This window comes from Pyrgilauda ruficollis, unplaced genomic scaffold (assembly GCF_017590135.1).
Source record: "Pyrgilauda ruficollis isolate IOZ18807 unplaced genomic scaffold, ASM1759013v1 scaffold122, whole genome shotgun sequence".
Taxonomy (NCBI): domain Eukaryota; kingdom Metazoa; phylum Chordata; class Aves; order Passeriformes; family Passeridae; genus Pyrgilauda; species Pyrgilauda ruficollis.
The window spans coordinates 894,625-908,512 of NW_024510544.1; the positions used below are offsets into that span (position 1 = coordinate 894,625).

General features: G+C 56.6%; 1 protein-coding gene across 1 annotated transcript; it reads right to left on the reverse strand.

Moving 5' to 3' along the window:
* Positions 1 to 388: 388 nt before the first annotated feature.
* SCNN1B (sodium channel epithelial 1 subunit beta) lies at positions 389 to 13,882 on the reverse strand. Its single transcript, XM_041490322.1, has 13 exons — positions 13,858 to 13,882; positions 9,156 to 9,474; positions 7,681 to 8,080; positions 6,667 to 6,860; positions 5,840 to 5,943; positions 5,238 to 5,401; positions 4,689 to 4,796; positions 2,904 to 3,021; positions 2,315 to 2,390; positions 2,071 to 2,128; positions 1,624 to 1,685; positions 1,177 to 1,252; positions 389 to 831 (listed from the first exon to the last, which is right to left on the reverse strand). The coding sequence occupies exons 2-13, from the start codon at positions 9,464 to 9,466 to the stop codon at positions 466 to 468; spliced, it is 2,037 nt and encodes a 678-aa protein (XP_041346256.1). The 5' UTR covers positions 9,467 to 9,474; positions 13,858 to 13,882; the 3' UTR covers positions 389 to 465.
* Between the last annotated feature and the right edge of the window lie 6 nt (positions 13,883 to 13,888).

Below are 13,888 nucleotides of genomic sequence, written 5' to 3' on the forward strand. Positions count from 1 at the left end.
GGTCCCATCCCAAGGCTCTGCTCCATGGTATGGCACAGCTGTGGCACACGCTGTGCCACATCCCTGCAGCCAAGAGCGCTGGAGAAGGGGTACGATGAGTCGGTCTTAAGGTGCCTTCCAACACAAACTCTTGTAGGGTTCTGTGCTCTACCAGGCCACAGCCTTGCATCCGCTGTCAGGATGTCCTGTCCTCTCCCTGCCACCACCCTGCTCTGCCCATGGGAATTGCCTCCCCCCCTCCTGGTGAGGAGAAACAGTGACACGATTTTACGGCAATACCGATGCACACAAGCCCTCCACACCAAAGCCAAAGCCTGACTCTGTGAGGTTTATTGCAGGGTTTATTAGGCAGAGCTTTCTCCCAGCGATCAGTCACAGGAAAGGACAGCTTGGGCTTTTAATTCCCTCTGAATCTGGACAGAGACACTTGCCCAGCAAGCGGCCCAGCCCGGCGGGAGCCTCTGGTCACTCGGTGTCCGCGTCGCTGTCGGGGCCCAGCGTGGCCAGGGGCTGCACACGCAGGGAGTCGTAGTTGGGCGGGGGCGTGCCGGGCTCGGGGGGCAGCGCCTCGGCCCCGGGCACGGCGCCCACGGCCTCGTGCTGGAAGCCCAGGTTGGTGTGAGCCTCCACCAGCTCCGACACCGTCGGGGGCGCGTCCGGGAACCGCGCCCGCGCCCGCCTCTGCTTCAGGCCCTTGCACCAGCTGATCACGTTGATGATGGTGATCCACAGCGAGTCGATGATGATCTCCCCAAACTCAATGAGGCACAGCACCGAGCCCCCCATCCAGAACCCAAACTGGCCTCCCAGGCTCGACAGCAGCCAAACGATCTGTGGGAGGAGAGCGGAGTGGGCTGAGGAAGTGGAGCCCCCCGGATGTGCCCACCCCATCCACCCCCCGTGTGCCAGTGCTGATGTGGGTGATGCCCCTGCACCTGGGACCTCCAGCAGGTGCTGCCCTGCAGGGCTGGGACAGGGACACAGGTGCAGTGGGGAAAGGAATTGAGGGCTCTGAGCCACCAGGCAGAGGTGTCTTCATCCACTCCATTGCAGCAGGAGTGCCAAAAAGCAGCCTCAAGGGATGTGACAGACTGTCCCCCAGGGCACTGAGCCCTGCCCATCCCTCCTGGCAGCCTCCTGTGCCTGCCCTGCCAGAGGGCTGGGATGGGCACTCACCGTGGTGGCAGCTGACTCCGAGATGGTGCGGTAGTTGTACTCCTGGAAGTAAATGTTCAGCTTGATGATCCCATTCCTGTAAAGAACAAAGCCCACCTCAGGGAGGAGCTGGCTGTCAATGTCCTGCACCTCTGCTCCAGCCCGACGTGGGATGGAGAGACACCGAGACATCAGTATGAAGTGACAAACGTGACACTGGAACTGTCCTTAAGGCTGATTTAACTTTTCTGCATGTTTGAGTTTGACTGACCCAGTTTGCAGCTCTGGAGAGCAGAGGACATGCACGAAGTGCCTTTTGGATCTGCTTTTGTGTCCCAGGTGAACAGGCTGCAAGCCTCGTCCTCCTGCGCGCTCGCGCCGCGTGCGCTGGCCCGGCGCCAGGGCTCGTGTCAGGCTGCTGTTAACAGGCTCAGCACAGAAGATAAAGTGCTTGTTCCTTTCACTCACCTGTCCAGAGTCACATTTGTTGACATATCCCTTTCATAAGACAGAATATGGAAAATCCAGTCCTAGGAAAACAAGACCTGTTCAGAAAGAGCAGAGGCAGCCCGCGCTCCCGAGGGGCACGAGCGCGGCGGTGCCCCGTGCCAGGCAGCCCCGGCCCCGTGGGCAGGAGCAGGGGGATGCTGGACCTGAGCAGGGCAGCTCTGCCCGAGCAGGGCAGGGGGTGCTCCTGCCCTGGCCTGCGTGGCACAGGGTGTGGAAGGTGGACTCAGCCTTGGGCTGACAGTGGGACAGAGCCCCAGCAGGGAGGAGCCGCCCTGGGGGTCCCTCCTGCCTCACCCTGCTGGTCTGCAGAGCTGCTTTGACCTGGACAGCAGCTCTGACAACAGCCAGCTCCACGTGCCTGGGAACAGGGCCCCAGTGTGTGCTGAAGGCCAGAATCAGGGTTACCTCGGAGGCTTCTGAGGGCCAGTCCGCCATGGAGATGGTCATTTTGTACTGCGTGTCACTGGAGCAAAGAGGGAGAGCGTTAGTGTGGAGACCTCCCCTCCTCTGAAGCCTCTGGAACTTCAGTTCTCACACAGCAAACCAGCCCTGCAGGGTTTGCTGCCCTTTTAGGAAAGTCAGGAGTGATGGGAGTCAATGTGAAGGATCCCTCTGCCCCCACAGCAGCCAGGTCAGGCTCAGTACTCACTTGCATGTTTCTTTACAGGAGTCAATGCAGATCTGACGCTGTTTTATGCTGGATCTCAGCAAGGAATAGCAATATGCTGTTTGGTGAAAACAAAATTGAAGTATCTGTTTAGGTAAGGACCCAGTTACTGAGTTATATCAGTTTCATTTATCAAAATAAACATTAGGTATGACCATTCTGCACAGATTTGCCATCTTCCCTTTCAACTTTCCTTTCCTTGAGAAAATTGGGCAAAACACTCAGTTTACTAATAAATTAAAAATAAACTGTCTGTTTCTGAAGACAGTTCTTATAGAACCAGCTTGCCCAGGGTTGGTATTTTTGGCACAGCCCTGGCCTCTGCCAGCACAGAGCCGTGCTACCCCAGGGGAGCCCCGGACCCTCCATTGCCCCGGCCAGGGAACCCAAAATTTTTGGGTGCAGAGGCCTGGAGCAATAGCCTGTGCCCTCTCTCTTTGTGCCCAAGGGCTCCCCAGCCCACAGCCAGCCCAAAGGTGGCCCCTTCTCCCCAGCACTGGCCACGTCCCCAGGGAGCAGCGTGCAGGGACAGCAGCAGACCCCGGCCCCAGAAAGCCCCAGCAGCTCTTACCCCAGCCTGGGTTATCCCCGTTATTGCAGTAATTCACCCCTTCAGGCAAGGGGAACATGTAGTGCCCACAGCCACAGATCTCCACCATGTGGTTCTGGAAGCAGGAGCGCAGGCAGGCCTGGGGAGGGAAGAGGGGAGCGCAGAGCTGGGCTGAGCCCCGGGGAGCTGCAGGATGGCAGCAGCTCAGAGAGCCCCTCAGCCCCAGGAATGCCCCCTCTCGCCCTGAACAGGGGATCCTGGGCTGCAGGCAGACAGGGAAGGAGGTGCAGAGCAAGTGGGGGCTGCCAGAGCTGTCCCTGCCCAGAACCTCTGCCAGCCCTGCTGGGCACTGAGCTCTGAAATCCACCCGGGGAGCTGCCACGGGTGAGACCTCGTGGGAAATGCAGGAGCTCCCACTCACACATGAAACTGCTCATTCCTCAATTATTTTAGGGCTTCACAGCAGTAATATTCAAGCTTCCAAAAGGGAATGCAAATGTTCTCTCCCACCACAGACGTGGCTGTGCTCTCCAGGCTTTACACAACACTGACAACGGGCTGGTTTTACACTTTAAGGCCAGGAATTTCCAAATCCTTCAACATAAAGAGCAGACACATGAATGATCTCTGTGCAGGTGCTGCTCTTCGGGGAGGATTGTGGCTGCAGCTCCAGCTGCAGCACTGCCATTAGCTCAGTGAGGCGTGCAGCCCATCACCCGAGACTGGCGTGGGATTCTGCACAGCAATGGCAAAGCCTGTGAGGAGATAATTAAACTTAACAGCTGTGGGTAGGACCAGCAGAGAATTTCTGTGTGATAGGAAAGGTCCACAGAGTGCAGAGCAGTCAGGGACAGACGAAGAGCCTGGTTTTGCTGAGAGGGCTCTGAAGTGGCGTTACGTGGCACAGAACTCCGTCAGCGTTTGCACTCGTAGGGAATAATGCAATCCTCCCAAGTGTTTGCTTAAACCTTATACAAGCATCTTCAAAAGCTGGGTAAAGTGGTCCAGTTGTAATTATATTATATAAAGGTAGAAATATAAAACCACTGCCAGCCCAAAGCCCTCCTGATCTCTGAGTGCATCCGTGAGTCACCCCAAAAGGTTTGGGTGTTTCCCTCATTATTGCATGGAACCCTCGAGAGCTGCTTCTCTCTCCAGCACAGCCTGTTACAAATTAACCTTACTGTTGGCACTCTAATTTTCTACAGATGCAAGGTTTACTGACACTCAACTTTCTCATCCAATTTTCAGAGTGATGAAGAAGCAAAGGGCTGTTTCCCTTCCTGCACAAACCAGCTGCATTTTCAGGGTGAAAAATTACTTGATTCCCCCAAAGAGAAAAAAGTGAAAGATCACAGGAGTGTTCAGAGGGAGATTCTCTCCTTTGCACTCATCTCCTGCCAGGGGTAAATACCACTTGAGTACACAAAACACGAGCTCCTGAGGAGTGTGGCTTTGACACTGTCTCAGCAGAAGTTTCCCAGAGCCTCAGTGACCGTTCCTACAGAACCATGTGGGGCTTACATCAGATATTAGGAAAAAGTTTTCCTGGAAAGGGTTGTAAAGCCTTTGAACAGGCTGCCCAGGGCAGTGGTGAAGTCACCATCCCTGGAAGTGTTCAAAAACCATGTGATGTGGCACCTGAGGACATGGTCTGTCCGTGGGGTGCTGTGTTGATACTTGGATTTTATGATCTTGAAAGATTTTATGATTGTTATGATTCCCCAGTGCCCTGCATGATAGGCAAAGATTCAACTGCTTTGCTGATTTTCCTAGAGTGTTGTTTGATGGGAAAGGCTGTTTTACCTGGATGGAGTAGGAGGTGTTGTACTGGCTGTAGAGGTTTTTGACGGGGACGTCGGAGCCGTTCATGGTGCAGTCGCTGTAGGGATAACCCATCCGCTCCAGCTCATCCTGGAAAGAGAGCCCAACACCACACTGTGGTTTTCACTTCTCCACAGGTCCCTGTGCCCACCTTCCAGAGGCTCTGTAGCTCTGTGCTCCCCACCGGCTTTCCTAAAACTGAAGGAGTCGGCGGTGGCAGAGCCGAGGAGGCTGCAGCCCCTTCCCTGGGCGGATCTGGGCAGGCCAGGCTGTTCAGGGGCTGGCAAAGCACCTCCTGACATGCTGGAGAAAGAGACAGCCCTGAGCCGAGCCAGCATTCCGGCCTCAGTAAAGCACTTTGCCAGGACAGTTACATAAACCCCTCCACACAGCGCTCCAGCCCCTGACAGGTGTGCACCCTGTCTCCTTTGGTTTGAGCCAGTTCAGCCAAGACGCAAAGCAAACTTGGTTTTGGGCCCATCAGATAACATTATTCTCAGACAATCTGCTCCCGAGGAATGCCACACATACCACCAGCACTCCGATGGAGGTTTCTGTCCCAGCCATGGCGTAGATGCCCTGGTCCTTGAGGAAGGGGAAGCTCTTCTGTTGGTGCAGCATGAGCCTGGCCCCAGCAGCAGAGGACAGGTAGGGAATGTAGTCCTGCTGGCTGATGTCCAGAATCAGCTTCAGCCCTGGGACGCCAGACAAAACACTCACAGCAGGAATTGTATTGGAAGGTGAGACTCGGGGAAAGAAGGGAGTCTATTTTCTTCTCCCTGTTCCTTGGGAAGAGCCAGGTTTGGCTGCCATGGCAGCCTGATCTGGTCAGGAACACTTATGGTGGTGAATGCCCAGAATGGCAATAGCTGGGAACTATTCCAGTCAGGTGTTCCCTCAGATATTTCAAATATCCAGAGGATGCCTTTCTGCTACATGTCTGTAGTCACTTTTTTTCCGGGTGGCACATTTTCCTTTTGGGGCTCATTCCCTTCTGGAAAGCCTCTGTTCCCTGTTGCAGTGCCCATGACAGAGGAATCATAAGTCTGTCCTGAGTGACAGAAATGGGCACCAGGAGCCAGAGCCCTCACGTTGCCCCTCCAGCCCCTCTCCACCGCAGAGCGCTCCCTTACCGAACTCGGCCCCGGGGTTGGAAGAATTCAGAGCCTCTTCATCCATGCCCCAGTTAAAGATGTAGCAGTTACCATGGTCTGGGTGGTAGATTTGAGTGAAATTCCTGGAGGAATCATGCACAGAAAACTGTGACTCTCGGCAGGACTAAGGGGGGTGACATCAAGCAGAAGGTGGGCGCAGCTCAGCAGCCGTGCTGGGGTTCGCCTGCACTGCCTCATCTGCTGAAATCCTGCACAGGGACTACAGCTGACAGCACCTCAATCCATCTGGTTTTGAAAAAAAGGCAAGGCAGGGGGCAGGTGTCTGCTGGGATGGAGAGGAACACTTGCTCAGTCTGAGCTGTGCCTACAGGTTTGGGCTGCATGATAGCTCGTGCTCTGCTGGCAGCTCTTGGTCACCCTTGCTGCAGAAGGGACAGGGCTCCCCACAGCCTGGGGTGCTGCTGTGTGCTCCCCTCCTTGGGACTCATAGGAAACAAAGCTGGCTAAAATGCATTTCCCAGAGCCTTGTGCACAAGGGAGGGGGGCTGTAAGTGGGGGGCATGCTGCTGGCTCAGCACCTGGTTATCACTGCATACCCTGGGCGCTGCTCCTCTTGATAGGTCATGAGCAAACAGCCCATCCAAAATTCTAACTCAGCCAGCACTGCTCCAAAAGAACAAATTTCAGGGTGACACCCAGGAAACCTCTGGGAAGTGTTGTTAGAGCTGAGAATCAGCAGCAATCTCATTAGTAGCTGATCTATACCTTAAAACGAGAAAGGGACCCGCGTGCTGTTCATTCCTGCAGGGACAGAAAGGAGCAGAAGGGAGCTCGTGTGCACTTACTTGTAGTTGCAGGGTTCAGCCCCGTAGAGACAGGCCAGGATCATATCCTCTGCCTGGTAGCCCATCCTGATCCTGTCGTGCAGAGGGACCTTGGAGAGGATGGAGGTGGACTGCAGGACGTACCACTCGGTCACCGCCTGCGCCGCGCTGCTGAAGTTCCTGTACGTGCAGTTGTCAGAGCCCTGGTGGCTGCACTGGGGACACAGAGCAGGCAGCCTGAGCCCCTGGGGACGGCAGGGCCGTGGTGAGACCCCCTCCCCGTGTGCTCGCCAGGATGCCAGCCCTGCCTGCAGCTCCAGGGACTGAGAAGTTCAGCCTGACGGGGCCACAGGCGGCTGTCACACTCAGCTGGCTGTCACACTCAGCTGGCTGTCACTCTGAGCTGCCTGTCACACTCAGCTGGCTGTCACACTCAGCTGGCTGTCACTCTGAGCTGCCTGTCACACTCAGCTGGCTGTCACACTCAGCTGGCTGTCACTCTGAGCTGCCTGTCAATACAGGGTCCTTCCCCAGGAACATTTCCCTGCTGGGCAGGTTATACATCATCCCCAGGGTGACCCCACAAGTTTACAGAAAATGTCAATTTTGGAGCAATTGTTCAAGGCTGGAGTTTCCCCAGCCTCTGAGGTCTGCCCAGACTGGGTCCTTGGAGCCCCCATGGGAGCAGGGGTGAGGGGTTCCAGGACCACCTTGTGCCTCTGCACTGCAGAATGCAGCAGCAAAGGGATGGGGCAGCAGCCACGGGCTCTCCCTGGCATTTTGGGCGCCTGACCCAAGGAAGGGGTGAAGGTGTCTGGGAGCCTGCAGGGACCAGCCCTGCCCTGGCTCTGTCCTGGGCTCAGCCTGCAGCAGGGCTGGGTCTGGGCACAGGCAGTCCCCAGACCTGGCACAGCCAGACCAGAGCCCCAGAGCAGTGTTTCCTCCCCAGGGAGGAGACACAGATCTCCCTGCTGCATCCTTGCCAAGGCACCCGTGCCCCATCTCTGCCCGCTGCCACTGTGGGACCCCTCTCACCAGCTTCACTGCCAGCTTGTACTTCTTCTCTTCCAACGTGGTGTTGGCCAGGGGAGGTGCAGCAGTGGTTTGGTTCCCATCAATGGTTTCATTGTCCAGGGTTTCGTTGCCCCCGGAGAGCTGGAAGCCCCCAGCAGCGTCGCTGCTTACACTGGTTCTGTTGTCCACGGCAGTTTCGTGTCCCACAGCAGTCTGGTTGGTCTCAAAGATGTCCAGGATGATGGGATTGTCTTTGTCGTGCTCGTCGATGAGGACCAGGGGGATCTGGTTCCAGAGCTCCAGGTCGAGTGGTGGGGACACGTCCTCGCTGCTGTTGCCTGGCGTGGGCTGCAGGATCCTCTCCAGCGCCGCCTCGATGAGCCTGTCCAGCTCCTTCAGCAGGGGCTTCACCTCCGAGTACCTGCGGGACAGGCAGTGCCACCAGCAGTGCCACGGTGCCACCTGCCACGCTGCTGGCCTGCACCTGCCTGGGAGCTGAGTGCTGCCCAAATTTACTGCAGGACAGCGGGAGCTGCCACGCAGAGCACGGCTGTCCCAGCAGGCTGGGCAGAAGGGCAGTGCCAGGATAAACGGGGAGTGCTGCAGGGCTGAACACACCACTGCTGGGCCACATTGGTTCTAGTTCAGTAATTCACTACAGTTTACACAAAACATCTCCAGCAAATTGAGGAAAAACTAGCCCTAAGCAATTCTTGTGTTGGCTGACAGCGTCTTGCCTTGGGCTACACTGTTGCAGGGATTTAAAACAACTACAAATTTAAAGCAGCTCTAATGAAAATCAGTGATTCCTTTGAAATCACAGTTCAGTTCTGCCTCTGTGGTTCCTGGCAGACAGGACTGTGGAACCAGCTCTCAGTGACTGGAGCATGAGCAAGGAGAAGAATGGTCACAGCGAGGAAGGGGAAGGAAAGAAACTGTGGGGAAAGATGGAAAGGCTGATTCTGGCTGGGAAAGGTGAGCTGAATTTGGTTCTTTTATGAGCTGAGGAAAGTCTGCAGGGAGGTAAAAACCTTCATTAGATTGACTGATATAGTGCAGAAACTGTGTTAGGAAGAAACTCTCCCCCATGAGGGTGGGCAGGCCCTGGCACAGGTGCCCAGAGCAGCAGGGGCTGCCCCTGGATCCCTGGCAGTGCCCAGGCCAGGCTGGACAGGGCTTGGGGCAGCCTGGGACAGTGGAAGGTGTCCCTGCCCAGGGCAGGGGGTGAAATGAGATGAACTTGAAGGTCCCTTCCCGACCCAAACTGTTCTGGGATTCTGTGAAGCCCAGGAGAACTTGCAGGCAGATGAACCCTCCTCTGGCCCTGAGCCATCCATCTCCATATTGTCCTTTATTTGTTTTTAGGGCCACTTGGTGACTCCACTGATGCTCCTGACATGATGTCTCAGACAGGAACAGGCCCTCAGTACTTCACACTGGCAATGTTTCTGAGGGGTTAGGGCACACATGGGGAAACTGGGAGAAGAAAAACTTACTTGAAGGGGTTGGCGTTGCAGATGGTGACTGCGGGGAACTTCATGGTCTTAAAGCCAATGGAGAGAGTCGAGGTGACGTTGTAGGAGAGGTAGGTGTTGATGAGGATCCCCCACTGCCAGAACACCAGGGATGCAAAGAGCAGCGTTAGGAAGAACCAGATTAATTTCTTCTTTGGCCCCTCCTTGATGATGCGCTTGGGGCCGTGGGTGTTGGTGTTGTCGCAGTACCAGACCAGCAGCTCCTTGTAGGTGTAGCCAGGGCCCTTCTGCAGGCGGTGCAGCGCCCGCACCAGGTACTTCTTCAGGTTCATGCTGCTGCCTGCCAGCAGGAGAAAAGACATCAAACCAGCTGCGAGGAGGAGCAGGGGCTGTGCCGCGCCAGGTGCCGCTGTACGGGCAGCACAGAGCGGGACGGCACGGCCGCCTCTGTGAGCCAGGAGAAACTCAGATTCCTGCAGGGCCATGCCACGGCAGCAGCATGGCACCAGCCTCCCGGGAGGACGCAGGACAGCTCTGGCATCGGCGGTTCCGAAGGTGGTGAATGCTTTTGTCACATTTCGGGTTCCTGCAGCCCCACGGAGCTGAGTGACCGGCGGGACGCGGCCGTGCCCGGTGACTCCCCAGCGTGGCCAGGGCCCGCGGTGTGGCAACGCCTGCCCAGCTGCTGCTCGGGGAGCGGGAATGCTGTGTGCACACTGATACAGCTGGAATGCTGTCCCGGCCTCGGCCAACACTAGATGGACCAAGCAGTACACGCAGGAGCTGGCTTGGGCAGAGCCCAGGCTCACAGCGTTCAGGGGTCAACCTCTCGTGGAGCCTGAGAGAATTTTTCTTTAAAGTAAGAAGTATTAGAGAGCATCCAGCTTTCAGAGGGACAGAGGAAGAGGAGCTGGAAGCAGCAGCACCTTTCCCAGGAGCAGGAATGCTGTCCAGGGCTGCTGCCCACTGGAGGAGGGACACCAGATTGGTTTTTTCTACCAAATTCCTTTGTCTGTCAGATATTATCAGTATGGCCCCCCCACTCCTCCCTGCTCTGGTGAGGGATGCTGCATACTTGGCATTCATTTTGTGAGTAAATAGAACATTTTGTGCTGCTATTTTAAGGTTAGAATCTGTGTTACTAAATCTTAATATCCCGAGGCAGGATTTCAAAAAGAACCTGAGGCAGCCACTCAGAACATTTGTCAGATTTAAGCTGCAGGAGAGCAGAGTTAAAGATTAATGCTGGGAATAGGCCCCGTCCTGGGAGGAAGAGTGCCGGAATAATGCAGCAATAGTTCACCAAGGAGCAGCACTCGGCAGGGCAGGAATGAGAGTGACACAGCAGTACTTGCAGGTGAGCAAAGAAGGCAGCAAAGGTGTGCACGGGCCCTGGGGAGTGAAAGGAGGTGGGTTCTTCATACTTTTCAAAAATAAAAAAGGTGATACTGATTCCTGTATTACTGTATTCCTGGCCAGATCTGCAAGTTCTCCTGGGCAGCACACAGAGAGTTTGATAACAGTATAAACCCAACAGATTTTGAAGTCTCGCTCCATGACACAAAGAGAGGTGATGGTTTTCACTGCATGCCTGTCACCTGTGATGTTAGATGTAGGTGATCCTCTGTGGGAGAGGACTTTGGGAAGAACAAACCCCAGCTGCATCCTCTAGGATCAGAGGGCAGGCTCTACTCCTATAGAAAAAGATTTTGTTCTCCAAAGAACTCGTGTGCTGGGACTTGGACCCCCATGCTCCCAGCATCACACCTCATCCTTCATGACCCTGTGCCACTGAGGTTCCTCCTGCCGTTCCTGGGGGGGTTTGCTCATGGAGGGGGCACACCTCGCACCAGAGCCTGGCTGGGTTTTGGGCAGCAGAGAGGGAGCAGTGACCTCGGCTCTGCCGAACTGCCAGGCTGTGGGGGACACGAGCCACGGGGACAGTCCTGCCTCAGCCCCCAGTGCCAGCAAGGTCAGCCCTGGCTCTACAGACCCCAGTCCTCAGAGCTCCTTTAAACCCGGGAGCCCAGCGAGGCAGACGAGGAAATATTTCCCGCCTTTTAAGAAATCCACTAAAAGATTTAGATGGGATTGCAGTTTCCAGCCCCTGCCTGGTGTGGGGCAGGGTCCTGCCTGGCTGGTGCTGGCCAGCTGCGTGCCCTCGGCTGTCCCTGCTGTCACCAACCACTGGCTCCTGCCACAGGGAGACCCCACTGGTGTGCCCATCTCTGTGGGTCACTCATCAACCTGCCAGTGCTGGGAGAAATTATTCCTCTTCATATGGGATAAAAGAAATAAATGGCAAGAAGGAAAAGCTGCATTTGAATACGCCTGGATGACTTTTTTTGGATGTATATTGTCATTTTAGCAGTTTTCTTCCCACCATTATTTCCAGTGTTTCCAAAGAGGCTCCTTGCTGGCTGACAGTGGAAGCTGCCCCGGGTGAGCCCCCAGGCCCTGTTACAGGGGCTCCTCCCTGGCTCAGAGCTCAGAGCTCAGCCCAGAGCTGCTCGGGGCAGGGCCCGTGCCAGGTTTGGTGCCAGCCTGGAGTGGGTCCTGCTCTGCCCCACCAGCAGGCTGCACCTGAGCAGAGAGGTGGTAAATGAGGGCTGCAAGCACCCACTCTCCCTCTGTGTACTGACAACTGTTCCCCTTCCCACGGTCCCTCGGGAGGGAGGAAGAGGAGCAGGGATGGAGCAGGAGCTGAGCAGGGCTGGGGGCACAGAGGTGCCACCCCCTCGACAGACACACAGCCCTGAACCCTTGCAGGTGGCCCTGGGGAGCCAGAACTGCTTTCCATCCCTGCTCCGGGCTGTTCACAGCAGGGTGATCTGAGCTGGCTGTGAGGGGCTGACCCCAGGGCTGAGAGACCCCGAGTGTGACCACAGGGTGCCACGGCCCCCTCCTGGCAGCACGTGCATCCCTGTGATGACCAAAGCCATCCTAAGAGAAACTGCTCCTGGTTCCATGGGGTTTCTCTGGGCTGTGGACGTGTCCTCCCTGTCTCCAGCAGCTGAGTCCAGCCCTGCCTCATCCCAGCATCACCCTGGGTGAAACTCCTCCACCTCACAGTGACATCAGACTCCCACATTACGAAATTATCCTGTTGACTCTGTTGAATCTCCTCTGGGGTTTTCCTAGGGCAATTGCCACTTGAAGGAAATAAAGTCATGAGCAAAACTTGCCCCGCTCCTGGAAGCTCCAGGGTCAGATGTGGGCTGCAAAACCACGCTGACACTACCGGCCGATGACACTGTGATTGCTCAGCACTTTCTCTCCTGGGACACACCAGTCACTCCTCTCTGATGACCAGCTGCTCATCTGCCATCTCCCCTGAAGCCTGAGGGAAAAGCCTAGTTTTCCTAAATGAGACATCTATACTCTCTCGTGGTATTTTTGCAAATTAGAGGAATTTCTTTTATTACCTCACGAGTTTACAGGTCGGCAGTTTGAAAAGTGGAGCAGCCACGCGTCAGTGAGCAATGAGAGCCTGTCTCAAGGTGGGGTCAGAGCTCCCAGCAGATGCTCTGTGCTCTGGTGCTGTGCAGGGACAGTGGCCAGGGCACACGGTGCCAGCTCCAACGCCCACGGCTCCAGCCCACGCAGGCGCCTCCGGGTCTCCAGCCCAACGGGCAGGCGGGCAGCACTCAGGAGTATTTACAGTCTGGGAGCTCAGATAGCGCTGGCCTGACTCTGTGCCCTGTGCCAGGCACTCTGCTCCCGCTCCCCTGCCTAACCCTGAGCTCCCCTCTGCTCTGCAGCCAGGCTGGCACAGCTGGGGCTGGACAGAAGGCTCCAGGGAGAGCGCAGAGCACTTCCAGGGTCTCAGGGGGCTCCAGGAGAGCTGGAGAGGGACTGGGGATAAGGCATGGAGGGACAAGGGGAGCAAGGGAGAATAGCTTCCCACTGCCAGAGGGCAGGGATGGATGGGATACTGGAAAGAAATCCTTCCCTGGGAGGGTGGGAGGCCCTGGCACAGGGTGCCCAGGGCTTGGAGCAGCCTGAGGTAGTGGAAGATGTCCCTGCCCAGGGCAGGGGGTGAAATGAGGTGGACTTGAAGGTCCCTTCCAACTCAAAGCAATCCAAGACCCGCGGTTCCCATGATGTCCCTCTCTCTCTCACAGGACAATCAGAAGCCCTGCTCCTCATGTGCCAGGAAGGTCACATTGCTGAGTTCACTTTGCTGCTTGGGCAAGGAGGGAAGGGAATCCCGGACAGCAAGAGGAGCAAACCCCCGACAGCAGCAACTGCATCCCCCGGGATGCTGCGAGCACACCCTGCCTCCCTGGGAGCACCTTCCTGGGGGAGATGGCACATTCCCAACGCCTAACCAAACACTCAACTACTGCACCAAGACGCGGTTTGCTCCCATTCTCTTTTATCGGGGAGATTAAAGGAAACCCCTGTGTAAATAAAGGTTAAATCCGAATCACTACCCCTTGCTGCGCGCCGGGTACACCCCAAATCCCTGCCCAGCACGAAAACCTGCCCCGCTGCTGCAAAAGCAGGCGGAGATCGGGTGAGCTCAGGTGCGTAGCACAGTAAAAGACACACGACCGGTCCCGTCGAGCCGGTCCCTTCGGCCCCAGACGCTGCCCGGGGATGCCCGAGGGCGCCGGGAGATGCCGAGGCATCCCTGGGCAGCGCCTGGGGCCGAGCGGACCGGCCGGCACCCACCCCGCAGCCCCGCACGCCCTCCCGGCCCCCCGGCCCGGCCCCGTACCTGCCGCCCGCGCGGCTCCGGCGGCGCTCCC